The sequence below is a fragment of the Podarcis muralis genome, chromosome 7 (genome assembly GCF_964188315.1).
Source record: "Podarcis muralis chromosome 7, rPodMur119.hap1.1, whole genome shotgun sequence".
In the NCBI taxonomy this organism is placed as follows: domain Eukaryota; kingdom Metazoa; phylum Chordata; class Lepidosauria; order Squamata; family Lacertidae; genus Podarcis; species Podarcis muralis.
In genome coordinates this window covers 41,404,594-41,432,422 of record NC_135661.1, presented here as the reverse complement: position 1 = coordinate 41,432,422, position 27,829 = coordinate 41,404,594, and the positions used below count along the sequence as shown (strand labels likewise).

The 27,829-nt window shown below is 48.6% G+C and overlaps 3 protein-coding genes across 8 annotated transcripts in view; 2 read left to right on the top strand and 1 right to left on the bottom strand.

The window, feature by feature from the left end:
- The first annotated feature begins 6,750 nt into the window (after positions 1–6,750).
- Positions 6,751–15,901, top strand: CDK10 (cyclin dependent kinase 10). 2 transcript variants are annotated; one of them, XM_028740023.2, is made up of 14 exons: positions 6,751–6,901; positions 7,756–7,828; positions 8,301–8,372; positions 8,484–8,586; positions 9,368–9,449; positions 9,926–9,993; positions 10,171–10,223; positions 10,347–10,416; positions 12,222–12,281; positions 12,473–12,596; positions 13,208–13,347; positions 14,060–14,112; positions 14,191–14,303; positions 15,595–15,901. In XM_028740023.2, the coding sequence occupies exons 1-13, from the start codon at positions 6,800–6,802 to the stop codon at positions 14,283–14,285; spliced, it is 1,095 nt and encodes a 364-aa protein (XP_028595856.1). In that variant the 5' UTR covers positions 6,751–6,799; the 3' UTR covers positions 14,286–14,303; positions 15,595–15,901. The 2 variants fall into 2 exon arrangements, with proteins under 2 accessions (XP_028595856.1, XP_077787701.1); XM_077931575.1 differs by having other exon boundaries at positions 14,060–14,303.
- A 1,846-nt stretch (positions 15,902–17,747) lies between these two features.
- SPATA2L (spermatogenesis associated 2 like) lies at positions 17,748–24,014 on the bottom strand. Of its 2 annotated transcripts, none has more exons than XM_028740025.2 (3): positions 23,894–24,014; positions 20,879–21,188; positions 17,748–19,802 (listed from the first exon to the last, which is right to left on the bottom strand). In XM_028740025.2, the coding sequence occupies exons 2-3, from the start codon at positions 21,185–21,187 to the stop codon at positions 18,723–18,725; spliced, it is 1,389 nt and encodes a 462-aa protein (XP_028595858.2). In that variant the 5' UTR covers position 21,188; positions 23,894–24,014; the 3' UTR covers positions 17,748–18,722. The 2 variants fall into 2 exon arrangements, with proteins under 2 accessions (XP_028595858.2, XP_028595859.2); XM_028740026.2 differs by lacking the exon at positions 23,894–24,014 and adding an exon at positions 23,675–23,857.
- Positions 24,015–27,571: 3,557 nt separating this feature from the next.
- Positions 27,572–27,829, top strand: part of KIAA0513 (KIAA0513 ortholog) — a 45,700-nt gene continuing 45,442 nt past the window's right edge. For 2 of the 4 annotated variants that reach the window (XM_028740028.2, XM_077931573.1), the window contains exon 1: positions 27,572–27,694. The gene's annotated coding sequence lies outside the window, so the exon portion shown is untranslated. Of the gene's footprint in view, positions 27,706–27,829 lie in introns of all 4 variants that reach the window. The other 2 variants (XM_028740034.2, XM_028740029.2) reach the window with 2 other exon arrangements.

The window sequence follows — 27,829 nt, the reverse complement described above, 5'->3', positions numbered from 1 at the left end:
GTGAGACAATTAAATAACTAATAATTCAAATCTACAGAAAAAAAATATCAATATACATAAATTACAGAATCCATAAAAACAAGGCCAATAAATAGGAAACAAATTAACAGCACTATCATAAAACAAAGCTAAAGTTCAATGAGGACAATTAGAATGTCATGTTCGTAGAACCAGATCAGCGTTGTTTTCTGAGTGGGAAACTAATTAGCATGGTTTCTGTGAAATTCTAGTAATTCCTATATTTGCATATATATGCATAAATCAGCATATGCAGATTTGTGTCCTAGTGCCTGTGCCCCTGTTCTTTTAAAGTACTGTATCTATGTAGCATGCCTCTGTACCTGTTTAGCACCACAGTTATTTGGGGGATGTTTTAGCCTGGAAGCACACATGTTGTTGATCCTTAACCTCTTCTGTCTTGTTCATCAATTGAGTAATCCCTCTGTAATATCTGTAGCACAAAGAACCCTCTTGAAACACTGTAGGGGGTGGGGAATAAGTGTACAACTTACTTTGATTTCAGAGCAGATCTGCTGGAAATGAATGACAATTAGATTTAAAATAGACAAATCTGTGGGGAAAGAGAAGTCAATCAATGGCTATTAGTCACAACAGCTAAATGGAGTGTTCACATTCAGAGAGAGTCTTCCTAGGGGGAAGCAACAAGGGAGGAAGGCTGTTCCCTTCATGGCTTGCTTATGGGTTCCTTGAAGTATCTAAGCCAGTGCCTGGGAGTGCAATTGTTAGAGCAGGGAACCTGTGACCCTTTAGATGCTGCTGGACTACAACTCCCATCATCACTGATGACCCTCAGTCGGATCTTGTAAGGTGTTCATGTTCTGATTGGCTGCTGGTCTTTGGCAAAGAGCCAGCAAATGGCAAGATAAAAGATTGCTTGTTCTATTTAGGTGGGGTTTTAAAAAATTTCGTAGGAACGTGCTTTATCCCAAGTCAGACCATTGGTCCACATATCTCAGCATTGTCTATAACTGTCAAAAACAATCCAAGATTTCAGGCAGGGGACATTTCCCTAGCGATGCCAGGAACTGAACCTGGGACCTTCTGCATGCAAAGCATAGGTTCTACCATTGAGCTACACCTGTCTCCTTTTCCATTCTTAATATTTGTATTTTTCCTTAGCAGCTCATGTTCATAAAAATATAGATGGTAGCAAGGTCAAAGAACCCAAGCCCAGCTTCCAAGAACAGAGCCAGCATATGTATGGAAACATTCAACCTTCAACATCGGGTAAACCAACAAAGAAGCCTGTGCCATATCCTATGCAAGTAGAAGGTGAGGAAGGGAGCATAGTGACAGCAATGGCATATCTCATTCACATGTTCTCAGTAGTCCCTTGTAGATATACACATACCGTACTTAGGTTTGGAGTCTGCAACAGTATTTAAAAAACAAAACAAAAAACAAAACCATGAGAAATGGTTACTATTTCTTTAAAAGATTTATAACCTGCTTTTTACTGAAAGATTCTCACGGCGGTTTGCAGTAGAGTGTAATAATACCCAGCCCTCCCCCCATCAACCCAGCAGCGCTTTGTCCCTTGGCCAGAGTGCAGCCTACTTAATTCCAAGGGCAAATGCAGTTGGAGCCTCCTGGGAAGGAGGGAGGGGTGAAGCACAAAGATCCTCTGCAGCTGCTCCTTCTCTGGCCCAGTCTTCACCTTACTGGGGCAATCTTCCTGGGAGGGCAGAGGTACAGCCTACCACTTCCCCTTTGTTCCCTGGCCGATGGCAGAGACGAAAGCATATTTCCCTTCAGCTCTGCAGTCCTGGTGCAACTATTATTCTTCATTATAATAATAATAATAATTTATTATTTGTACCCCGCCCATCTGGCTGGGTTTCCCCAGCCACTCTGGGCGGCTTCCATAGAAACCAAAAAACACTAAAATATCATACATTAAAAACTTCCCTGAACAGGGCTGCCTTAAGATGTATTCTAAATGTCAGGTAGTTGTTTATCTCTTTGACATCTGATGGGAGGGCGTTCCACAGGGCGGGCGCCACTACCGAAAAGGCCCTCTGCCTGGTTCCCTGTAGCTTTGCTTCTAGCAATGAGGGAACCGCCAGAAGGCCCTCGGCGCTGGACCTCAGTGTCCAGGCAGAACGATGGGGGTGGAGACACTCCTTCAGGTATACTGGGCCGAGGCCGTTTAGGGCTTTAAAGGTCAACACCAACACTTTGAATTGTGCTCGGAAACGTACTGGGAGCCAATGTAGGTCTTTCAAGACCGGTGTTATGTGGTCTCGGCAGCCGCCCCCAGTCACCAGTCTAGCTGCCGCATTCTGGATTAGCTGTAGTTTCCGAGTCACCTTCAAAGGTAGCCCCACGTAGAGCGCATTGCAGTAGTCCAAGCGGGAGATAACTAGAGCATGCACCACTCTGGCGAGACAATCCGCGGGCAGGTAGGGTCTCAGCCTGCATACCAGGTGGAGTTGGTAGACAGCTGCCCTGGATACAGAATTGACCTGCACCTCCATGGACAGCTGTGAGTCCAAAATGACTCCCAGGCTACGCACCTGGTCCTTCAGGGGCACAGTTACCCTATTCAGGACCAGGGAGTCCTCCACACCAGCCCGCCCCCTGTCCCCCAAAAACTTCTGTCTTGTCAGGATTCAACTTCAATCCTTAGCCGCCATCCATCCTCCAACCGCCTCCAGGCACTCACACAGGACCTTCACCGCCTTCACTGGTTCTGATTTGAAAGAGAGGTAGAGCTGGGTATCATCTGCATATTGATGGACACCCAGTTCAAACCCCCTGATGATCTCCCCCAGCGGCTTCATATAGATGTTAAAAAGCATGGGGGAGAGGATGGAACCCTGAGGCACCCCACAAGTGAGGGCCCAAGGGTCTGAACACTCATCCCCCACCACCACTTTCTGAACATGGCCCAGGAGGAAGGAGCGAAACCACTGTATAATAGTGCCCCCAGCTCCCAACCCCTCTAGACGGTCCAGAAGGATGTTATGGTTGATTGTATCAAAGGCCGCTGAGAGATCCAGCAGAACTAGGAAACAACTCTCACCTTTGTCCCTAGCTCGCCGGAGATCATCAACCAGTGCGACCAAGGCAGTTTCAGTCCCATGATGAGGCCTGAACCCTGATTGGAAGGGATCCAAATGGTCCGCATCACTAGGGCATCACCTCACTTCCAGTTATATGGGTTGTCATTGTCACTCTTCAGCTGGAACTGAAGCAAACTAAATTGCCTGAGGCCTTGGTAGCAGTGGTGCAGTAGTACATTTTGAAGAACTAGAGCTCATCATGCAGCCCCCTGTATCCAAGGAAGGGCCAAGAAGTTTTCCTGTTTAAACTGCTAGCATGAAGTCAGAACACCATCAAAGAAAGTGTTTCCAGCCTCTTGATTATATTCCTCATTTTCTGACTTCCTCATTGACCTACATTGAAAGTGATCAGGAGTCAGCCAGGTGAGAGTGGGATCACTCCAAGTTAACGTGCTTCTGCCTTGGAGGGAACAAACATAGAAGATCTTGAGTGTCCACAACTAGCCTTCTCACACTTAGGATCCGAGAGGAGGTTTCATGTCAGAAGCAGAGTCTTCCTGCAGATTTCGGCCTTGGCAGCTCTTTTTGAAAATGAAATACTAAGTTCCGTCTTAGACGATTGCTTCATCCCTTAGATAATAGGAAGGTCCATACCCCAGCCCCAGTATGCAGCACTTTGATATTTCCTTCTTTCCTTGCAGTATCTACTGATAAACTTGCCAAGAAGAAAAGGCTTATTCCTAAGATCATTGTGACCGGGCCCTCGGAGGAAGTGCTGTTGAACAGTTATACTGATGAAATCCCCGAAACAAAAACCATCCGGGACACTGAAGACTTTGGCGCGTATAGTGTGCACACGAAGCCCAGCACTGTAGACGCTTATAGAACCAGCAGAGATCAGTGAGTGCACAGTGGAGAGTCAACAGCACTCAGTGTGATGGATACCACCTAGGGAAGCTAGCAGCCCAGTCCTGGATCCCCCTCTCAATAAATGGGTATCCCACCACAATGAATCCTTTCATGGTTTCACTTTCCCCACCTCCCACATTTGGAGGTGGAGGTGGAGGAAGAGGAGGAGGAGGAGGAAGGGCAAAGCTTAGCCAAATATAAATGAGGTTGATGATGGATTGTCAGGGAAGAGTTAGAGTTAGAAGATTCCAGTTTCCCAGAGGGAGAAAGCATTCCCCAAGGGGGGGAGGAGAGCATTCCGGAATTGCAGAGAGAATTTCATAGAAAATATCCCCACAAGCCAAAACCCCATAACTGGCATCTTCAAGAAATTTTTGAAGAGACAGATAGCGAGGAAGAGGAGTTCATAGGGTTCGGTCCTTCAGAAACAGAGGAGAGCGAGGAGGAGGAGGAAGGGGGCCTAGGGGAGGGGGTGATGTCAGGGAAGAGTTAGAGTTAGAAGATTCCAGTTTCCCAGAGGGAGAAAGCATTCCCCAAGGGGGGGAGGAGAGCAATGAATTGAAGAGAAGAGAGCAACAGGGAGGGACCGGCTGTTCCCAGGAAAGGCAAGGGTTAAGTTATAGCTCAGATTCGGAGGAGGGGAGACACAAGCCAGCTCTAGCCAGGAGGTTAGAAAAAAGAGCGGGAAAGCAGCGAAGGGAAGGGCGCCTTCGCCATTTTGAGAGTGGCTGGTCATGGAGAAGCAGAGCTCAGAAGGTATCTGAAAGAAGTGACTCTGAGGAATAATATTTAAGAACCGTTTATAAGATTGTTTTGTTAATACGCAATAAAAAGTTATAAAAGAACAAGAAGCGTTTGTGTGGTGATCTGAAGAGGACAACGACCAGTCCTGACATGGATGTTCATTTCCAAATAAATATGTTTGGTAAATGTTTTAAGATTCCCAGTCAATAATGGACCAGTATCTGCATGAGTGATTAGTATTGTTGGAGCAGGGGGAACATCTCAGCCATACCTGCACTCCTAGAAAGGAAGGTCCAGGCAAAATATGTCACGAAGGGTTTGGGAGATCCATTGGATTACACCTGGAAGAGGGTGTGGTGTAGTTATAAGGTGCGATCCACCCTGAGCATATTCTGTCGAAGTTGCTGAAGCCTTTGTTAAATCCCCCACATCCTCCTGCAACTAGCTTAACTACTTGTAACTGCTATAATCACATAGGCTCCACATGTACTATACATTAAAAGCAGTATCATATCACTTTAAACTGTCATGGCTTCCTCCAAATAATCCTGAAAACTGTAGTTTGTTAAGGGTGCTGAGAATCATTTATTTCCCTCCCAAAGCTACAATACAGATAGGTAGCCGTGCTGGTCTGCCATAGTCAAAACAAAAAAAATTCCTTCCAGTAGCACCTTAAAGACCAACTAAGTTAGTTCTTGGTATGAGCTTTCGTGTGCATGCACACTTCTTCAGATACCTGGTATCTGAAGAAGTGTGCATGCACACGAAAGCTCATACCAAGAACTAACTTAGTTGGTCTTTAAGGTGCTACTGGAAGAAAGCTACAATAGTTCTTTGGAAAGAGGGGTTGGCTGTTGGGTTTCCCCACAAGCGGGTGGGTGGCCACTGTCTGTGGGAACAGGATGCTGGACTAGAGGGGCCATTGGCCTGATTCAGAAGGCTCTTAAATTCTTATGTTAAAGTACTATGAAAATTGTATCTGTGATAGAACCTTCACACTGCACACTGACCACCGTATATGAAATCCTATCATCGCACCCACAACTCATCAGATAAGGTGTGAGCAGCATCACCTGCTCTCATGCGAAGGTGAAGCACAGAAGGGGCATTTGGCACAAAAAGGGAACACATCTTATTATGTCTGGAAGACACAATGGTGCAAAAGGAACCTCCACTTCTCTGACTGCAGATGCAAGAGTAAGGCACCCTACGTGTAGGGAGGAACTATTCATTTATTTATTTTATCACTTTTATGTACAATCTTTCGGCAAAGACAGTTTGCAATTTAAAATATTAGAATAAATGCTACAAAATATATTCAGACCAACATCATACAGAGTAAGCATGCACTGTGGGTGTGGCTATGAAACCCAACATGCAGAAAAGTGCCTGTTGCACCAGTGAAGGCAACACTGGGGAGTACACTCTGGGAATGGCAGCTACAGCCATTGCTATTTCTGGTGAAATGCTTCCTGGTCCCTCTTGCCTTGCCAGGATCACAGGCTTAAGATCGCAACACATAATGTTCCACTGCAACTCCTTGCATGGCCTAGATGACTATCGCCACAGTGACTGTAGTCTCGATCCTGAGAGGTGCATCTCTCCTTGTAGACATTGGATGGCTGGAGGAGAATGAAAACCCAGGTGGGCTAAAGCATCACATTCTTCCGAACGCCCTCTACCAATTGCAAAGCATCTAAACTCAGGCTCTATATTTTGCTGTATATTACCTTATGTACACCTTTAGTATTAAAGTTTGGGGGTGTTTTTTAGAAGACTACTACTACTACTACTACTACTAATAATAATAATAATAATAATTGTAATTTTGGAACTTGTTATTTATGTTCTGTAAGCCACTTAGAACGCTATGCAGAAAAATGATAATTTAGAAAAGGTGTGTTCCCCCCTCTTCAATCTAAGCTAGGAGGACTGGATCCTTCCTTTTTTTTCCCTTCGCCCAATTTTTGTACCCCAGTTTCTCCCGCTAGGGGTAAAGGTCTCGCGTATAGCAACCGTTGCTAGGGGCTCTGTGCGGAAGTTCATACTGTAACTGTACGGAAGTGGCTTGAGCATGCGCAGTGGCTGTGGGGAAAGTAGAAGTGCGCTCCGCTTCGGCCATGACGGAGGCGGGTTCGGCTGAGCCGGAGTCAGAGACTTTGCGGCTGAAGCGGCTCCGAGGCGGCGGCGGCGGCTTCTTCACGGTACCTCAAGGACACAGGGTAAGTGGAACTACAACTCCCAGGAGACTTTGCGGCGGAAGAGTTGCCCCGCCCCTCCTGCGTGTTTGCAAGGCGGACGGGGCTGGGGGTGTGCAGGGTTTTTATTCTCTGGCGTTTGAAAATCCTACATTGAAACATCCGCAGAAGAGCCCTGAACGTGCAAATATTGCTTGTGCAAATGTGGCCTTGGCACATGCTGATGGGGCTGACTGTGGGTGGTGAGATTATTTGCCCCGAGCGTATTTTATCGATACTGAAACCATGCGCGACTTTAATTCCACGTAGACATAATTTTCATAGAATTATAGAATTGGAAGAGACCCTCAGGATCATCTAGTCCAATGCAATGCAGGAATATGCAGATGTCCCATACAGGGATCGAACCCGCAACCTTGGCATTGAAGACATTGCTAAATCCTATGCTTACTTACCCAGGAGGGATAAGTGGGTAAGGTGTGATTCCAGTTTAATCCCATGGGGCTTACTTCCAAGTGGGTGTGTATGAGGGTGCTCTGCCTGGTTATATATATATATATATATATATATCAGTTATATGTGCAGTTACTGCATAACACTGAAAAGTATTATTCAGTTATGCTGTTGTTGTTATTCTCACTCTTGGGAATTTTTTTAAATTGAAAAGCAGGTTTAAAAATTTCTACCATTTTACGTTATTTAACAATAAAAAGTTGTGCAAAGAAGCAGAAATAATATTATTCACCATCTTCCAGTTGTAAGGAGACGCCTAGGAATGATGTAATGATCTGTGTAATGATGTAATGACCAGGATCCTCAGCAGCATCTCCTCAGGAATCAAGCAGGGACTTAGTTCTGTGACCCATCTGTTGTTTCAGCTGGGAAGATGTCGGAGTGTGAAGGAATTCGAGAAACTCAATCGTATTGGAGAAGGGACCTACGGCATTGTGTGTGAGTGCTGCCACATGAACCGGTCAAGAACTGGTGCTGTGTGTGACCCAAGATGATCTGGAACACAGGGGGTGGCCCCAGAGCTTGTTAAGGTCCTGTCTGTTCCTTAATGTTTTGACTTAAGCAGGTGTAGTTGGAATTCAAAATGTCGGCTCCTTGATCTTGGCCATGCACACAACCTCTCCAGCTCTCTTTGAAATCTCTCCAGTGACAATAGATGTATATTTTTCAGGCGTAAATATCATTGATGACATTTTCACACTATATGATTTAGGACAATGGTAATCCCAGGTGGAAAAGCAAGAAAGGAGGTGGGAAAGTGGCTTGTGTAAAGCCACTTTGATGAGAGGCAACTTTTGAGTTGGCACTTGAGTCCAGGAGCGCTCCCAGCTCTACGTTAGCTTGTCTGGGGGAGTGGAAGGTGGAGAGTGGCTTCCCCAGGCACAGAACTCTGATTGCATTGCCATTCCAGATCGTGCCCGAGACACCCAAACAGATGAGATTGTGGCACTGAAGAAGGTGCGGATGGACAAAGAGAAAGATGGTGAGCAGAATGGGAGAGCTCTGAGGCATCTCTGCTGGTCTTGGCTCAATGAAACATACTTTGGGTTTAGTCTTGCCCACTGTCGTCTTAATGTGCTGCTTCTCCCTGTAGGGATTCCCATCAGCAGCCTACGAGAGATCACCTTGTTACTGAAGCTCCAGCACCCCAACATTGTGGAACTGAAAGAGGTGGTGGTGGGGAATCACTTGGAGAGGTACTGACCAGGCCCTTCCTGTCCCCATAACCTTTCCTCTACCTCAAGCAGGAGGCTTTTCGTTCCTGTCCCCCAAAGCTGCCATTTTATGTCACCCAAGAGTAGGGAGCTGGATCTTGCCAGTGGGCAAGAGTTTTACCTCCCTCACTGCTCCCATGGGCCAAGTTTGACAAGTGGACCTGTCAAAACACCTGACACTGTAATAGCATCTTCCTTTGCTCATGCTGTTTGAAATTAAAACTGCACAGGCAAAGGCACAGCACTTTGCAAGTTCTGGCAATCAGCTGATAGGTGGCACTTGAAAAACACAGGACTTTGTTGGCACTGACCATAAGATGATTAGCAGAAGTTGCAAAGCCACAGGACTTTGGTGCAAATTGTATCTTTACCTGCCATACAGGTAGCTGCCCCATTTGGCGTCGTGGGGCGAGTCTTATTCAACCTGCATGTCAGAGGTTCCCCACTGCAGTTACATCAGCTATTCGTGAATGCTAAGGCTGGCTTATATAATCTTAAAAAAAAATAAAAAATGCAAACTTTAAAAATACAAAACTTTGCACACAAAGCAGGATGGAGGTTAGCAGGAATAAAGGAAGCTGGGGGTGGGGGATTGCTATGTTTCTGAAAGCAAAGCATGGTTTCCAAGGCATTGTTGCCTCCAGAATATGACTCAAGCAGTCAAGAGCCCGTCTTTTAAACCACTTCTTTCTGCTCAGCTCTGGCCTCTTGGGTAGATATATCTCCAACTACAGAAAAGAAAACGTGTGTGTTTGTCCTGCAGCATTTTCCTTGTGATGGGTTACTGTGAGCAGGATCTCGCCAGCCTCCTGGAGAACATGCAGGCTCCCTTCTCTGAAGCTCAGGTGAGATGGGGAAAGTAGCAGCCTTGTGTTGATTGTTCGGATCACTGTCTTCATCAGAATTAAAGAGATGTCATAAAAAGCTGCAGTTTGTTGAACCCAAGGCATGGTTGTGGCCAAATTTGAGATGGAAGAATGGCAAGAAGGCACTTTTAAAAGCAAAGCTTGAAGAAAAGAATCAAAGTATGTAGGTGTTCAAATAGAGCGGGAGTAGCCTGGTGGGTTAATTTGGGCTGAGGTGTTTGGGCATCATCCATATCATAGGAAGCTGCCGTATATTGAGACAGACCATTGGCCCATAAGGTAAAGTATGCTTTAGGTCAGTTCAAGAAGACTAATCCTTTCAGGTTCTTGTGTTGCCTTTCTGTGGATCTTTGAACCCCAGAGCAGAATCTGGCACAAGACAAAGTAGTGTGTGTTTTATGCAAGAGAGATGGCTCCTTAATGATGCCCTATTCATTTGCTCCAACCCGTTGCAGGTGAAGTGTATCATTCTCCAGGTTCTCAAGGGCCTTCAGTACCTGCATGAAAACTTCATAATCCACAGGTGAGAGAAGAGCAGGGACTGGGCATTTGACTGGAGATAGGATCAATATGTAGCTTGCAGGCCTGCTACTATCTGCGTCAGTGTGGGAGAGAGGCTGCTTAAGGGAGCAGGATTTGGGGAAGGGCTGCACTTGGTTTTGTCTGTCCCCCGGTGAACTCCTCTTTCCTCCAACAACAGGGACCTGAAGGTATCCAACTTGCTCATGACTGACAAAGGTTGTGTAAAGACGGGTGAGTGTTTGGCCAAAATATGGCCTCCCTTGATGATTTCCACCATCACAGACACATACCTGCTTGGTTTGTAATGCAGTTGGACCTGCCCTTTGACCTTGAGTGTCTCCTCTTTTCTTGCAGCGGACTTTGGGTTGGCTCGTGCTTACAGGGTACCGCTGAAGCCCATGACTCCCAAAGTTGTCACACTCTGGTGAGTAGACTCTGAGCATCCTTTGACTAATCAATACTCCTGCACAATCACTACCTTTGGGCGAGGGGGTAGTTAAGGAGGAAAGGGGCTTTGCTTTCACTCATAGGCTGCTGTCTTATGGTTTTGATACCCATCCAACTCAAAATAATTACCTGGGGAAGGCATGGCAATGGAGCTCATGGAAATAAGACTCCACACCTTCCTGACGTGTACTTATAGGTAAAGGGACCCCTGACCTTTAGGTCCAGTCGTGACCGACTCTGGGGTTGCGGCGTTCATCTCGCTTTATTGGCCGAGGGAGCCGGCGTACAGCTTCCAGGTCATGTGGCCAGCATGACTAAGCCGCTTCTGGTGAACCAGAGCAGCGCATGGAAACGCCGTTTACCTTCCCGCTGGAGCAGTACCTATTTATCTACTTGCACTTTGACGTGCTTTCGAACTGCTATGTGGGCAGGAGCTGGGACCGAACGACGGGAGCTCACCCCGCCGCAGGGATTTGAACCGCCGACCTTCTGATCAGCAAGTCCTAGGCTATGTGGTTTAACCCACAGCACCACCCGCGTCCCTTGACATGTGTACTTAGGAAATGTGATTGAGACCAGAGCCAAAGCAAGACAAGAGTTTCTGCTCTTGACACATATAGGGGCCTGATTCAGCAAGCATTAAAACCCTGGTTAAAAATAAGCAGTGGTTTAAGGTGAATAAGCAATGTGCTGGTGCCCACTGCTCAGAATTATGCACTTTCCTCCTCCACATCTCCCATAGCAATGGGGAAGGAAAAAACAGCATCTGGCTTGCCATTACAGTGGTGCCTCGCAAGACGAAATTAATTCATTCCGCGAGTTTTGTCGTCTTGCGATTTTTTTCGTCTTGCGAAGCACAGTGTCGGGAAAGCTTTGGAAAAGCTTCAAAAATCACCAAAGTCTTTAAAAACCTCAAAAAAGGCTACCACACCGCGTTCTATGAGTTGCTCCTCGAAGTCAAGTCGCAACTGTATTAACGGTGTTAAGAAAAAGGAAACAAACTTGCAAGACGTTTCCGTCTTGCGAAGCAAGCCCATAGGGAAAATCGTCTTGCGAAGCAGCTCAAAAAAACAAAAAACCCTTTCGTCTAGCGGGTTTTTTGTCTTGCGAGGCATTCGTCTTGCGAGGTACCACTGTATTTGCAGACTTGGACTCATGGGTCAGGCACAAACTTTGGCTTCCACTTGAGGTTTGTTTGGAGAGAAACAAATCACAAGCCTTGGTTCAGACAACAGCAAGCCAAGGCTTAGGGCTTGTTGCTCCTAGAGCTGCCAGCAGCAGACGAGGAACAAAGCAGGACTTTAGAGCAGCAGCACATTAACAAGAGGTTTCTTTTAACTAAGGTTTAATGTGACGAGGGAAGCAGGTGGGCAACCCGCAGGATGTGCAGTCTTTCCCTGTGTCCCACCGTTGGTCGCTCAGGGCCCTCATTATCACTTGGCTGCCTGTGACAGGCTGAAGGGAGATTCGCTGCCCTTATGCTTGGGAGCAGGAAGGAGGAACATGTGCAAAGGGGATCAATGAGATTCTGTTTGTGCATCTTCTGCCTCTCGTGTGAGAAAGAGGAGGGGGAGGGTGTGTGTGTGTGTGTGTTTCCCATCCCCCCGCCACCACCCCAGTACCAAAGGCAGCCCTCAGGGACAAAAAGGTGTGGGGCTAGTCCAATTAAGAAAATGCCCATTGCCTGTTGAATTCAAATTACAGAATTCCAGCATCACAATGCACCAGCCCTTGTGAGCTGACATCGACCTTCCCTGGAACACTTTCTCCCCTCTTTTCCAGGTACCGAGCCCCTGAGCTGCTTCTGGGGACAATAACACAGACCACCGCCATAGATATGTGGTGAGGGAAGAAGACGTCTCCTTTCCTCCATCCCCCACGCCTAATGTGGGGATTAGGAGGGCAGAAAGGAAAAATGCATCCTTTGAGGCCTGGATTCATGGCTCTGTGGACAAATTGGTTTTTCCTAGGCCTGAGAGGGTGGAGGGAATAGCTGCTAGCCTCTCTGTGTTAACTGTGAGTCTTCCCTGCAGGGCGGTGGGTTGCATCCTGGCAGAGCTGCTGGCTCATAAACCATTGCTACCTGGGAGCTCTGAGATCCAGCAGATAGACATGATTGTGCAGCTTCTGGGCACGCCCAATGAGACCATCTGGCCAGTGAGTATTCCCCAGACCTCATCCCACCTCTGCTTTGCTGCTCCCTCCTCCTGCTTGGGTTTTGCCCCTTTGTGCCTCCTCTTATGTGGCCTTCCCTTAGTGCTGCAGCACTGCAGGTGGTGGAAAGGTCCTCTGGCCCAATATCATATGCAAAGGCATGGCTGCTTACTCGCAGTCCGACCCCCATCAACCCATGCAATGCAGGCTGCAGTAAGATACGAAGAGATCAGGTGCACTGTTGAGAGGCTGTAACATTAGATCAGGTCCTGAGGATCAAATATGCTCCTCCAAGTATCTCTATCTGGCCCTTAAGACTTTCCCCAGGTCACTCCCTTCACCAGCTCTGCTTTGCACCTTCCTTGAATTTTAGCTGGCTGAAATGGGTCCTTGAACTCTGGTGATGCCTTCCTGCCTGGATGGATAGAAAGTACTGTGAGTGTATGTAGGAACTAGCTTACAGTACAATATAATGGTAAAATCAACATTTGGTGGTCTTCCCCCCCACATCCCCGGTTATCCCTTCTTTAGATGGCTCCTGCAAGCAAGTTAAACCATATGTTAGAGGCAAATGCTTTATTTAGTGCCTTTCTTTGTGTCCCTCTCACCTCCAGGGCTTCTCCAAGCTGCCACTGGTGAGCCAGTACACCCTGCGCAAGCAGCCGTACAATAACCTGAAGCACAAGTTCCCGTGGCTGTCGGAGGCTGGCCTTCGCCTCCTCAACTTCCTCTTCATGTACGATCCCAAGAAAAGGTAACTGGGCCCAGGCTGGGAAAGAGGCCGACGTTGTTGCGATGCGCCTGCCTTTTGGAATTCTGTTTTGCCATTCTGATCGGTGCCCAGACGGGTAGAGTTAGAAAAGGGCAACTAAAATTTAGCCAGGGCAGAAGTGTTTTCTCCATCCCCTGTCAAAATACAGCCACCTAAACCAATCAGCAGCAAGGTTATGAGAGAGACAAAAGCAGCAGCTTTACATGCTGCCACCATTAACCTGTGGAGTGCTCCTGCAGCTTTCCAAAGGAATGAATTAACTTGGTGGAGGACAGAGCAGTTGAAAGCAGAACATGCAGGTTCAGAGACAGCGTAGGGGGATGACCTACAGCAGGTAGTCACAACAAGAAATCGGAATCCTGAGCAGGATGGATTGGACCCTGCATGTAATTTTAGTGCAACTGTACAAGGCACAGGTTCCTGGATGTGAGCCCTTCCTTGCTCAGGAGAGACTAGCTGCATCCCTGAATAAATGAACTAGCTGTGAGGTGGGCACCTGCTTGCTTGTCTTCTGTTGCTCCTGTGATATCCTCTGGCCAGAGCCCTTGGCTTGGCAGAGGCACATTCAGGAAGGAAGAGTGGAGCCGCTGCAGGAGAACTGCCTTCCTAAGCCAGAAATTTGTGGGTGGAATAGAGGGATAAGCAAGTGAAAGGTGAATTCATCCCTCGCTTTCACATGTCTCTTCCTCTTCAGAGCGACAGCTGGCGACTGCCTGGAGAGCTCCTACTTCAAGGAGAAGCCTTTGCGTAAGTCTCTTGTGGCTTCCTTTCCCCACACTCAGGGCTGCCGCCACAACCTGATTCACCTTCTCCCTCTTTTTCCAGCCTGCGAGCCAGAGCTCATGCCAACCTTCCCGCACCATCGCAACAAGAGGGCCGCCCCCAGTGTAGAGTGCACAGGCAAGCGCAGTCGGCCCTGAGGATGCACACTGCTCCCGGTAAGGACGGGCGAGGGCTAGAGCAAAATGCACTTAACAACAGTGGAAGCTGCCTTATACCAAGCCACACCAATGGTCCATCTAGCTCAGTATTGTCTACTCTACACTGATTGGCAGCAGCTTTCCAGAGATTTCAGGCAGAGCTGTCTCCCAGCTCTACCTCCAGACACCAGGAATTGAACCCGGGGCATTTTCTACCATTCAGGTATGGTCCTCCCCTTAGTTGAGTAGTTGGCTTACTGGTCTCCTGATCATAATAAATAACAAGATGAAAAAATCTTTTTTTAATAATTCCAGTGGCACCGTTAAGATCAACTAAATATAAACTTTCAAGGTATGAGCTTTTGTGTGTAATACACACTTTGTCAGATACCGTACTCTGAAGCAGAGATCACTTCAACCTTATAATGATGCCATTATGTGAGGTGATTGACAGGTAGGTGGCCACATTTGACAGATGCATGGGTCTTTGCACAGCTTTGCAGGGGCTACCAATCAGCTAGTCAACGCTGCCTGCAAACCCCATTTCAGCCCGGCCATGTCTGGACGTTCCTGACACCAGATGCGATATATGATGTCAGGTGCGATGCAGGTGAATGTGGCTTTGTCAGGTGTGGAGGCTTTGGAGGCTTGGCCTAATTAGACTCGTGGACTGTGGGTTCCCCACCACTAGCCTAGAAATGTAGCCAGCTAGGAGTCTCATGAAGCTGAAGCTGCTCCACTATTCTCCGCTGTTTATATCTCCCATGTGCTTTCACACATGTGGAAGTTGTGGCCCATGGGCCAACTTTGGCCTTCCGTGTTGCTCCTAGCAAACCATGCCCACCTGCTCCACACCTGAAGCAGCTGCCAATGTGGCTTCAAAGGAACAATAGGGTGTTAAAGGAAGCTACCGATTGTTCCTTTGCTGAAGCAAGGTGTGCTCCAGCCACCCATTAGCTAATGAATGGAAGGAGTATGACATGCACTGGGATCAGGAAGCAGGTTGCACTGAAGCCCTTGCTAAAACAAAAGGGGCATATGAATAGCATAAAGTCTTTGAAAACACCTTTGAAATACTGGATCCTGAAAGCAGCAGCAAATGATGCTTAGGGAAGGTTCAGGGAGGTTTTTAAGCAGAGACCACCGATGCCCTAGAAGGGGATTTCGTGCACTGGCAGAGTTTGGGACTACATAACCTTTCCAGCCCCTCCCAACTCCATGGTTGCAGGTTTGCTATTGCCTGAGTGCAAAAAAAAAACCAAATCTGAAACAATTGCGGCACTGTGGTACTCCTGTTTCTCTTTCAAAGGGCAAAGCTTGAAGAGAGGCAGTGTTGGGCACTGCCAGCGGCGTTGGGGCAAAGAGCCGGGAGCCTACAGAGGGTGTCGTGACAGCTCCCATGTTCTTCATAGGAATCAGCTGCCCCTGCTGGGAGACACTGATTACCAACTGGGAGCTGGCTTGCCAAGCTGCACCGAAGCTCCTGAATTATTAGCTCGACTCTCCCATGATGGAAAGAGCAGGGCCGAATAGTAGCCCCTTATCCCGCCCCTTATTTGTGGGCAAAACCCAAGACTGAACCAGGACTGTGTCTCAATAAAGTCTTTTGCCACTGCTGTCTTTGAGTAGTGCACCTGGAGGGTGAATAGTAAAGCTGCTGTGAGCCTTAGCAGAAGGACTGGGAGGGTGGGGAGGGAGATGCCAGATCCCTAGGAGGCAGCCTTATATATAGTGGAGGGAAGTTCCTAGGCAGCAACAGCAGCATCTCTGCATTTAGAGGTGCCCATGCGCCTTTCACTCCCACACTGTTTTGCATCCCTGCTTGTATGCACTGCTTGTTCTGTGCGTCAAGCTCAGCTTAGCAACTTATCGTGGGTGGGGGTTGGAAGATCAGGGACTTCAACCTCTTTGCATCTCTATTGTAGCAAACACATAAGCATATATCCCTTCTTGGTTCAGTGAGCTTTTGAAGGCCTTCCTTTCTGATTCAGAGGTGAAAATGGTAGTGGCTCTGGAGCACAGCAGTGTATTCAAGCTCTTCTCCGCTGCTGAAAATTCACCCACTTGTCATGGACAGTCAAGTAGTAGCAGCAGCAGCAGCAGCAAATGAGGGCTCAAGCAGAATCCTTTTGCTAGAGCTGTGATATTGCTTTGCTTTGTGTAGGGAAACAGAAAATAGTGCTTGAAGCACCTTTAGGAGGCCAAAGTTATGCCAGAAGCATCAAAAAGAGAACTGACCAGTTACACCTGCCTCCTGACTTTTGTGCAAGAGCCAAAGTGACACTGGGAAGACTAGGTGGCCAAGGAGGAAAGTGTGGGATGGAAGTTTTCAGAACAGCCTTGAAAACAACTACTGTAATAGATACGTGCATCTTTTACTTCTGGAAGTGCTTGTCTTTAATGATCAGAAAATTCTGATCGGTTAACTCCATGATACGTATGCAGCTGCTTTATACTAAGCCAAACAGCTAGCAGTAGTTTCTACTTTTCCAGACCTGGGAGCCAGCTTTAACCTAAGCATGCTTTCGGAGATGGAATTCCTAATATTTTACCATATATTTCTATGGTGGTAGCATGATATCCCCACCCCATGGGACAAACCACCTGTCAATCATCTAATGTCATGCTTTCAGCAGGGAGTAGCTGCTCAGTCCAGTTGCCCACAGAAAACTTGGTTGTGCAGCTGTGTAAAAAAGGTAAAGGTACCCCTGCCTGTACGGGCCAGTCGTGTCCGACTCTGGGGTTGCGTGCTCATCTCGCTTAAGAGGCCTGGAGCCAGCGCTGTCCGAAGACACTTCCGGGTCACGTGGCCAGTGTGACGAAGCTGCAGCTGGCGAGCTAGCACCAGCGCAGCACACGGAAACGCTGTTTACCTTCCCGCTATAAAGCGGTACCTATTTATCTACTTGCACTTAAGAGTGCTTTCGAACTGCTAGGTGGGCAGGAGCTGGGACCGAAAGATGGGAGCTCAGCCCGCCGCGGGGATTCGAACCGCCGACCATGCGATCGGCAAGTCCTAGGCACTGAGGTTTTACCCACAGCGCCACCCGCGTCCCTGTGCAGCTGTGTACCTGCCCCATATATGACATCACATATGACGTCAGGTGGGCGTGGTTTGAGAAAAATGGAAACCCTGAGCCAAACGGAGACGTAGTCCAGGCCAAATTTGACCAAAGAGCCAGAGGTTCCAAAGCCCTATGCTAGTGGATCCCAGCCTACCAGCTGAAGACCATTGATCTAGCCTAATGTCTATTTGCCAGGGTCTGTGGCAGAGAGAAGTTGCTACCCAGTCCTTTTAAATCATTGCTGCTCAGACCCCCTGTGTGCAACACAGCAGCTCTACCCCTGAGCTAGGTAGTCCCCAACTGGGTTCCTTCCAGTGAGGATTCAAACTCTGGAACTCAACTACCCACACTACTGGGATGGGGGGCGGGGAGGAGAAAAGAAATCCAGAGAACAAAGGAGATTACACTTCTGTTTATTTTGCACCTCTGTTTCTGTAAGCCACCAGGGAGATGCTGAGTGCCTCTGAGGGCTTGGGAACAGCTCTGCCCCTGCCTAGTAGCAGAAGACTCAAACCCAGCATTAAGGCTTTTCCGGCACTGTCTCAGCCTCCAGTGGAGAGTCACAAGGATTCAGGAAAAGGTATAAACAAGGAGGGGCAACCTGTAATCAACCCCTCCTGTAAACTCAGTCCATCTTCTCCCATGGCAGCTGCCTATAGTAGCTCCCCCCCCCAACCTTGGTGCCCTCCAGATGTCTTCCACTACAGTTCCCATCAGCCCCAGCATTCTAATGCTCTGCTGGCTGCAGATGGTGGGAACTGTAGTGCAAAACAACTGGATGGCACCCAGTTGGGGAAACGCTGCCCCACATCTTTTGGAATACAACAGAGGGAGCAGATGAGCATCATGTAAAACTTCATTGTGCCCTGATATTACAAAAGATGGATTCTGGCAGAGGGGTGTGCGTGTCCTAACATGTCAATTGACTTGCCATTTCTTGTCAGCCTGCTGGAACCACTTTCAGCTGAAGCAGTGCCCCCTCAAATGCTCAGTGGAAAGGATGAAGGAAGTGGAGGGGGGAGAATCTCACCTGTCCAGCATACACTACTGCGGGAGACTGTTTAGGACTGGATCCCCGCCCCAGCCCCCAACAAATTTGTTCACCTAAATCTTCAAAATATTTAGGATTTGAGAAAAGTCCTGTTGGCAGGGGAAAGAGAATGTATGCTGAAAAGTGAGTGTCTGGCTGTTTTTTCCTCTGAAACAAAAATAAGGGAAAGAGTTTTTCAGAAAACCGAGAGGGAAGGCCTGGGAGAGTGGGGATGAAAAGCAGACTGTGTGTGCGGTTCTAGATGAAGCCTCAGAACTGCAGAGGAGGCAGCTTTTCTGTCCAAGGTCTGGTTGATGCCCTGGTGGGTTCTCCCAGATCGCACTATTGCCAGACTCCCGGCAGCCCCTCGTGCAGCAGCTTGTCCACCTCTGTCCTCTGCAGCCAGAGGCGCTGCTGCTTCTCGCTTTGCAGCTCTTCCATGTGGTGGCTGCTCCGGCAGACCTGCGCTCCGTCGCAGCTGCCGCCGTGCAGCAACCTGCAGGTGTTGCAGCAGGAGGCCGGGAGGGTGCCCGGGCGCATGCATGAATGCAGGTGATAGCGCGGCGGCTCTGTCGGGGACATCCCTGCACCCAGCACCGAAGCTCGGTGCATCCCTGTGGGGCTCAGCTGGGGGCTCCTTGGCTGCCTTGCTGAGGGAGAGGCTGGGCTGCTGCCCCGGTGGAGCTGGGGGCCGCCAGGACTGTCGTAGTGAGGGCTGGGAGACAAGAAGCGGCTTCCCGGAGGCGTGGGGTAGTCCCCTTCCGTAGTTCTGCTGAGCTCCCGCCGCAGGGAGATAAAAGAGAAGGAGGTCTCCAGATCGGGGCCCTCTGAGGCTGGGATCCCGTTGCCGTACGGTGGCTCCTCCGGGCCCAGCACCCACATCTTGCTCCTGTTCTCCGCAAGCCCCTGCGGAGTCTGGAAGTGCTGCTCTCTGCTCCGCAAGCGGGGGCTGCTGCGCTCGCAGAGGGGAATGGGGTGCTGGTGCTGCTGCGATGACAATGGCAACCTAGGTCCCAAAGGGTCCCCATACGGCCCCTGCCCTTCCGGACTCTCCCTGTACAGGTCTATCGCATCAGCTGGCTCCACACGGAAATCTCTGCCCCTAGGCCACCGCACCAGGCTCTGCAACTTGGCCACACAGTTCTCTAGGCTGCCTTTGGCTTCCCTGCGGGCCTGGAGAAGATCTTCAGGTGAAGCGGCGTACGGCTCCAGCTCCCGCACGATCTTCCCCAGGATCTCGCACTCGACCCTGGCTGCAAAAAAGCAGCAGGCTGCAGCGAGGAGGCTGGCACTCGGGGGCAGCTGGGCGATGACCAGGTGGAGGCTGTCTCTAGGGATGTAGCCCAGCCGGCGGAAACTCCTGGTGATGTCGGCCTCAGGCAGGATTCCCTGGAGGACGTGCACGTAAACACCTGAGAAGGTCTATGGAGAAAGACACAGCGGTTAGTGCTCTGCATTGCTCGACACACAAATTTAATACTGTTACTTATTTACAGCATTTGCTGACCGCTTGGTTACAAAGCAATTTACACAGCCATCGATAAAACAATCCAGTGTTCAAAATAATACAAGGTTGTAGCCAATGCTAGTCTTACTCAGAGCAGACCCACTGAAGTAAATGAACATGACTACCTTAGGTTCATTAATTTCAGAAGCTCTTCTGTGAATATGACTAGTTTTGGATACAACTCATAGTGTTTCAAGCACACAAAAACCACAAGTTTGTTTGTTCGTTCAGTGACTAGGCATGGTACACAGCAACAATATTATCTTTGTATTATGAATGAGGTTATACATGCTGCCCAGCTGTCATTGACTGGTTAATAGGGCCTTCTCTGTGGTGGCTCCCTGTTTGCAGAATGCTCTCCCGGGGTGAAGCACATTTGTCTCTCTGGTTATTAACTTTCAGGAGGAACTTAAGAACATTCCTGTTTACCCTGGCACCTGATGGCTGAAAGATACAATTACTGAAAACGAGTATGAAATTTATCCATGCCATGAAATTAGCAGCTGTGGGAGTATGTGACAGCTTCTAAATTTTTTTTTTTTAAAGGAAGTTTTAAATTTGTTTTTATTTTAGATTTAATTGTATTGTTTCTGCCATTCTGCTATTTGCTGCCCTGGGCTCCTTTAGGAGGAAAGGCAGGACAGAAATTTAATAAAGAATAATGATTCCTTCAGTTCTCTGGAAGAGAAGCAGACTCAGGATTTCAGCTGTAAATATTACTACTCTGACCGAGATAGGAAACTATCAGGAAACAGAGGAAAAGGTGCTGAGAGGCTAAGTAAACCTCTGCACACCAATGAATGGAAGGTGGTTGGCTTTATTTTTATGCGTTGCACATCTATACGTGAGGTGAGCTGCTCTTTGCATGATTTGGAAGGAAGGAATTCAAATAAGTAACATAAACAACTATTTCTGTCTGCAATATAGCAGAGTCCTGTGTGGCCTCCTCCCTCTGCCCCCACAATGCATGACTTCCCCCCACAATGCTCACTTTTATGGTTCCAAATTCCTTGCGCCAGGGGAAGAAGTAAAGATTGACGGCTGCCAGTTCCAGCACCTCAAAGGCCCGGCCAAGATTCTGGAGCGCCAGTCCCAGATCCAGCTGTCCTCGCAGGGCCGAGGCAAGCATGGCGAAGGTGTCCTCCCCTCTCAGGGCACAGTGAACTTCTGGATCCTCCAGCAGTTGCCGCCACATCCGCTCCTTCAGGGACGAGTCGGTGCAGATGCCAGTGTGGCCCTGGTGGAAATTGTTCTCCAAGCACTGACGATACTTCTCCTGCAGTGCCGCTCCAGGAGACATCCTGCAGCGGGATAAGAACAAAGCCCTGAACCTGGTCCCATTTGAAATTCCGTCAATCAAATCAGCCTATGGCTACGAGTGGGATTGCCAAGCAAATGAATTCAGCCATCAAGCCCATAAAACAGAGCCTTGTATACTGCACAGGATGGTTGTTGTTTTGATTTACAAAAGCCATGGATGAGTTTTCCCGCTGCAAAGAAAATACCCATGCCAAATATATATATAAAATTCCGCCCCCAGAAGCCCTTTAACATAAGCTGCATTCCATAAATAGGCTGATGCAGTATGGGCAGATATTCTTCATTTGCATGTGCATTCTCACTTCTCATGTTTTCTTTTCAATGCCATATGCACATGCATGCAAAGGGTAATGTAACTACAAGCAGGAGGTGGTGATAATGGCCAAGTGATGGGAAAGGGAATTTTAAGTGTATTGATTCATTTCAGTCATTTCTACCCTGCCTTTTAGAGGTATAAAAACCTCATGGTTTTTATAGGATGATGCCCTGGTGTACAGAGGAATGCTACTGTGACCTGACTGCTGGAGATTTTGGCAGGAAAAAGTGTTCTCAAGATCATTACTGGCTCATCAGTGAGAATTTGGCTATTCCCTTTCTCTCATCCATCCCAAACTGTTGGCACTCACACACTTCCCCGATTGTCCTCTTGCTTTTTTCAAGCACTGATTAAGCTTCCAGCAGAGTTGCTGCACAGAGCTCTGGTGCACAAACTGACAGCTGGTATTGCAGAGGAATGACAAGTGATCATTTTGGTTAGGATGCCACTGACAATAGAACTCCTCCCATCTTCTGCATTACTTGTTCCATTATTATCGTCACTCTCTCCACCATCTCTACTCCAGCCTCCTGCAACCTGGTGTCCTCCATATTTTTGGGACTCTGACTCCCCATATGCCTTGCCACTGACCATGTTGCCTGAGGCTGATGGGAGCTGTGGTCCAAAAGATCTGCTGTCCTCCAGAAGATGCTTACTCTGGAGAAACTGACAAGCTGCATGGGGGGGGGGTGAGGAGAGAAGTCTTGCCAATTTCACCACATTGCCTTTTAAACACGTCTCTACATTCTCCACCACTAAAGTGAAAGTAAGTCCTTGTGAGAATATCTATATCAAAATATACACACTGTATAGTATGCCAAGACTGTTCCGATTAGGAATAGAGTTAGGAAATATTTGCTTCCTCACTTCAGTCACATTCAGTTCATTGGCAGAGCATCAGCTTTGCATGCAGAAGTTCCAAGGTTCAACATCTCCAAGTAGGGGTGGGGGAGACCCCTGCTTGAAGCCCTGGAGAACTGCTGAATACGGTGGGACTCTGCCTGCCACCCTGAGCTCCCTGCCCTTTGGTTGCCACTCTGTGGCTTCCGCCTCTTTCCCTCCATATGTCTGGGAGCCAAAAAGGCAACCACAGCCACGGCTCAGAGAGAGAGGGTGGAAGAGAGCCAACCAGGGGACTAGAGCACATGAGCCAGGCAGGGGGCAGCCCCTGCCCCAAGACAAGTTGTTGGCATTTCTTTGCCAACACTTGCTATGTCCATGGCTTCTGAGTATGTGACTGTCTTCTGGAAGAAGCCCTGCTGTTAGTGCATAGCGCCATAGACAACAATACATAGTTGTCAACCCAGTTCCTGAACTAACAAGGTAAGTTGCTATGGAAGCACTTTAGAATCAAAGCCCCACAAATAGCTCTTAAAAATAACAATGTGAAAAGATCCAAGCCCAACAGAGGGAGACTCTTGGAGAGTTAACCACCCACCAGATCACCAAGTGCTGAGAATGAGAGCCTTGAGGGAGATAGCTTTGCTTTTGCATGTGGGGGAGGGGGGGCACAGGAGGGCAAGTCCTTGGGAGAGAGTCCTGTCACAGCCTCAAGGTGGTAGTGGGGCACACCGTAAGTGCTTCCAGTGAAGGGGGGGAGAAGTTGTGCTGTTATGATAATGTGGGTACTGTGGCTCTGCAGGGAAATAGGGAAAGGGACATAATCATAGGGCAAAACAACGGGGCATCAGCGGCGTGGGTGCCCAATACATAAATGAGTGGGAGACTGTTGGAGTAAACCACATGAAAACCCCGTAATACTTTAGGAACCCCCTAATGGATCATGAATCATTATTTCAAAAAGTGCCTCTTCCACACTAATTTCCTGTTAGTCTCCTCCAAAAGCCTTATCTTAAATTCTACCACAGCTTCTCTGGACCGTATGCCAACATAAAGTGTGCCAGCCTTTAAGGTGCCACAATATGCTTCTCGTTCATGCCTGGTAGGCGCTGTACAGAAAATAAAGACACACATCGCTCCACCAGCAGGTCCAGTCTAAAAAAGGGACTCGCATCAGAAGAGACCCGCTAGCTCAGAAGATGCCACCATCACCCTGGCAGACTTTCAGGTGCCACAGGGCTGTTGGTCGCTGCTGCTGCTGCTGCTGCACTAGACAAGGAGATTTGGAGCCAGGGGCGGCAGTATGCCTACCACTTGGGGGATCCCAGGTAAAGGGCTCGTATTTGGTGGGTGAGGGTCTGCAGAGCCTGAAAGAGCCCCCTCTCCCTGCTCTCAAGGCGAGGAAGGGAGCGCCTCTTCGTCCCGCTGGAACGTCATTGGGGGCCGAGTCAAACACCCCCGCCTCACAAGTTTCCCCCGCACGCCCCCGCAAATCCGGCCGGTTGGGATTCGAACTCGCGTCCCGCTCACCTGCCAGCGCTCGCTCACTAGCTCCTTGGCCCCCTTCTCTCGGTCTCTCGCTCTCTTTCCCTTTTGGGCTCGCTCCTGTCACTTCCGGTTCTTCTTTGCCCCGCCCTTCCCGAGAGGAGATTACGTCAAGTCTCAGGAGCCGGCCGTTAACCTTTTCCTTGCTGCACTGAAGGATTTGTTTTTGGGGGTTTTTTTACATCTTAAAGGAACGGGTTAAAAAAAAGTTTTTAAAATTATAATTATAATAGCACAAAAAAAGAATATTATAATATCATTGGCAGGTACTGCAAGTAAATGTTTGTGTATTTCAGACAAATGACCCAGTTATATTTAATTTGTTTATTGCTATCCATTTCAAGAGGAGGGCTAAATCATTTTTTTAAAAGAGAGCTCATTACCTTCAGGTTTACAATCTAAGAAGGGATGACACAAAGGTGGAAAGGTGCATTTAGGTAACCCACCCCAAACAGTTTAGGGACCCAAAGATTAAAACCAGCATTTTGAACTGGACCTAGAAACACACAGGTAACCAGAGAAATTGGTGCAGAAGTGTTGCATGATCAGACCATGTCTGGGTAACAGTCACATCTAGGGAATAAAAAACAGATCCTGGTAACTTAGCATGATTGTTCCATGGGATACACCCCAGATCGCAGATTACATCTGTCACACAGACTAAGCTGTAAAAATCAGGCATAGAGCCAAAGTGGGGATCCTTGTATTTCTACATTAAATCTTCCTAAAGTCACTATAAAAATGCACATAACATTGGTAGCCCATGAACTGAACCACAAATGTCACAAATCCCATACTTCATGATGCCACTAGGGCATGGAAACATGGAGCAGGCCCCGGCAAGGAGGGACATTTGGAGTACTGGATGGTGTATATAAGCCAGAGCTTTTCAATCTTTTTGGGTCCACTGCTCCCTTGACCAACTGTGTTCTATCAGTGGCACCCCTGTGGGGCTCAGGAGACCAGTTATGTCACCCCTTGCCTGAAGAGCTGGCAGCCCCTCACCCCTCCCTTGCTGAGGGTTCCCTCAGCCTCCTCTCTTCTCCCCTGTCCTTGGGAGTCCTTTGCACAGCTGCAGCTGCCACCCCGGTCTCTGAGCTGACTTCCCCTCAGGTCCCAAAGAGAGGTGCCTCCTCACACTGCCCCACAGGGGTCTGAGAAGAACCCCTGGCCAGCCCCAGAGGCACCATTCACCTGGGGAGCTTGTAGCCAGAGCTGCTGCAACAAACAGTTGTGCAAGCGTTTGGGAGGCAGAGACGCAAGAGGGCATCAGAGGAAAGGACCAGTGTTGCCCATGGCACCCCTGACTATCATTCAAGGCATCCTAGGAGAGCCAGTGTGGTGTAGTGGTTAAGAGTGGTAGACTCGTAATCTGGTGAACTGGGTTCGTGTCTCCGCTCCTCCATATGCAGCTGCTGGGTGACCTTGGGCTAGTCACACTTCTCTGAAGTCTCTCAGCCCCACTTACCTCACAGAGTGTTTGTTGTGGGGGAGGAAGGGAAAGGAGAATGTTAGCCGTTTTGAGACTCCTTAGGGTAGTGATAAAGTGGGATATCAAATCCAAACTCTTCTTCTTCTTCAGGGTGCCACAGCACCCTGGTTGAAAACCACTGATAGAGGCCAATGCATGCTCCAAGGCTTCTTCAGTCTTGAAGAATATCAAAGCTAACATCACAACAAAACATAGTGGCTGGCATGGTGCAGCCTGATCCTATGCACACTTACTTGGAAGAAAAGCCTGCTGTGTTCGGTTAGGCAGGGTAGTTCCCTAAAAAGTGTGCATTTAAACCCATCCAGTGCTAGAAATCCAGCAGCAGCTTCCCATAAAACCTCAACCCCTTGGTAGAACATCTGCCTTTCATGCCAAAGGTCCCAAGTTCCATCCCCAGCATATCCAGGTAGGGCAGGGAAAGGTCCCCCAGTCTGGAATCTTGGGGAGTTGCTGCCAGTCAGTGAAGGCAATACTGAGCTAGATGGCCCAATGGGTCTGGACTCTGTATAAAGGCAGCTTCCTATGTTCCTACCTGCCTTTCCATCACTGGCTTCTAGCAAAAGACAGCTTTTGTTTGTAAATCAAAAGACCTGCAGCAGAGGGCGCATTTGCACTGGGAAATAAGCTCTTTTTCCTGATGCAACTGGAAACCTCCAAGCTGTGAAAGGGGCGAGGGGCACAATGCTGAGGAACAGGACAGTTCTTCTGTCTTTCCTTACAGGGTTCTGCTAGAAACCCTGCCTTTATTACCTTTACGGTACTTTTTATTACAATTATTTATTTCCTAGGTAAATGGATTTTAGAATTGCTAAGCCTCATTTGTATTCAATTGCTATGATTTTTTGCACAGTGCTTAAAACAAAAATTGTCATGAGCTGTCTTGCAGGCCTTGTTGTGACAGCTAGTGTGGTATAATGGTTCAAGTGTAGGACTAGGACCTGGGACGCCAGGGTTCAAATTCCTGCTCAGCCATTAAACAGTCTCTCAGCCTAAACATACTTCACAGGGTTGTTGTGAGAATAAAACGGGGAGAAAGTAGAGTTTGTGTGTGTGTTTGTAAGTAAGTAAGTAAGTAAGTAAGTAAGTAAGGCAGGATAAACAAAAATCGAATGAATAAATCTGGTGCATATTTTCTCATAAGTACAGAGTTCAATGGTGCTTACTCCTAAGTAGGCGTGTGTACAGGGCTGCAGCCAGTGTGGAGCAAGTGTATGCAGATGTCTCCAAAAGTAAATCCCTGTTGGAGAGTGTCCATGGTGGCTCATTGGAACTGGTAGGGTGGAAGACAGGGAGGAGGCAACACAAGGAGGAGGAGGAAGCTGACAGACAGGGCTACCCTCAGGATGTTGTAAGAAAGAAGACAGGCAGGTTTATGCAACTATGCATGGCATGGAGAAGGTGGATAGAAGCCGCGGACATACATTGAAGCTGAGTGTTGGCAGATTCAATATGGATAAAAGACTTCTTCATGCAGCTAAGCTATGGAACTCGCTGCCACAAGAGGCAGTGACGGCCACCGACTTTGATGGCTTTAAAAGAGGATTGGACAATTACATGGACAAGGCTATCAATGGTTACTAGCCATAATGGGTATGCTCCACCTCCAATGTCAGGGGCAGTAATGCTTCTGAATACCAGCTGTTGGGCTTCTGCTTGAGGGTTTCCCACAGGCATCTGGTCGGCCACTGCCAGAATGAGATGCTGGGCTAGATGGCCTGAACCAGCAGACCCGTTTTATGTTCAGGTGGGGACAACTGGACTCAAGGATGTGTGCTTGTGAATCGCAGCTCAGACCACTGCAGATTGACCCCACAACAAGCCTCTCTGACCCCCAGAGGTCTAAGGCTACACCCACGCCATGCATTTAATGCCCATTGAAAGCACGTTGTCCCGCCCCCCCCCCAAAGAATACTGGGAACTATAGTTTGTTAAGAGTGCTGCGAACTGCAGCGCAGCGAGAGGCAAACTACAGTTCCCATGGTTCTTTTTTCCGGGGGACCATGTGCTTTGAAAGTGTTCTACCTGAATGGTTGTGGCTAAGACCTTATTAACGCGAGAGGGACTGCAGCAGTCCGCTCACCTCCCCCGGCAGCGCGGCTGCAACCTTTGCCGAGCTGCCCGCCCGCCTCCCGCTCAGGCTTCCCCGGCCCCTCCTCTGAACCTTCTCACGTGGCAGCCACTGTGCCGCCTCCTTCCCCGGCCGCGGCTCCGAGTCTGCGCCCTTCCGCTCGCTCAGTTCGCAAGAGGAGGGAGAAGACGCGCAGCCGGACGCACGGAGGGCGCTATAGCAGGAGGTAAGGCGCAGGTGGGCGCAACCGACTTTCTGGGGGGTGGGGCGCAAACTGATACAGGGATTCGCGCTGGGAGAACTCCCTTTGCAAATCGGGCGCTGCAGCGTACAGACCACTACGGGGCATATGCAGAGTGCC

Excerpts from the sequence above, each read along its gene's own strand:
- SPATA2L (XM_028740025.2), bottom strand. The coding sequence starts at position 21,187 with ATGTCTCCTGGAGCGGCACTGCAGGAGAAGTATCGTCAGTGCTTGGAG. Across the intron at positions 19,803-20,878 it reads AGGAATTTGGAACCATAAAA|ACCTTCTCAGGTGTTTACGT; the intron begins GTGAGCATTGTG and ends CTTTCTCCATAG.
- CDK10 (XM_077931575.1), top strand. The coding sequence starts at position 6,800 with ATGACGGAGGCGGGTTCGGCTGAGCCGGAGTCAGAGACTTTGCGGCTG. Across the intron at positions 8,373-8,483 it reads GATGGACAAAGAGAAAGATG|GGATTCCCATCAGCAGCCTA; the intron begins GTGAGCAGAATG and ends TTCTCCCTGTAG. Across the intron at positions 12,597-13,207 it reads CCAATGAGACCATCTGGCCA|GGCTTCTCCAAGCTGCCACT; the intron begins GTGAGTATTCCC and ends TCTCACCTCCAG.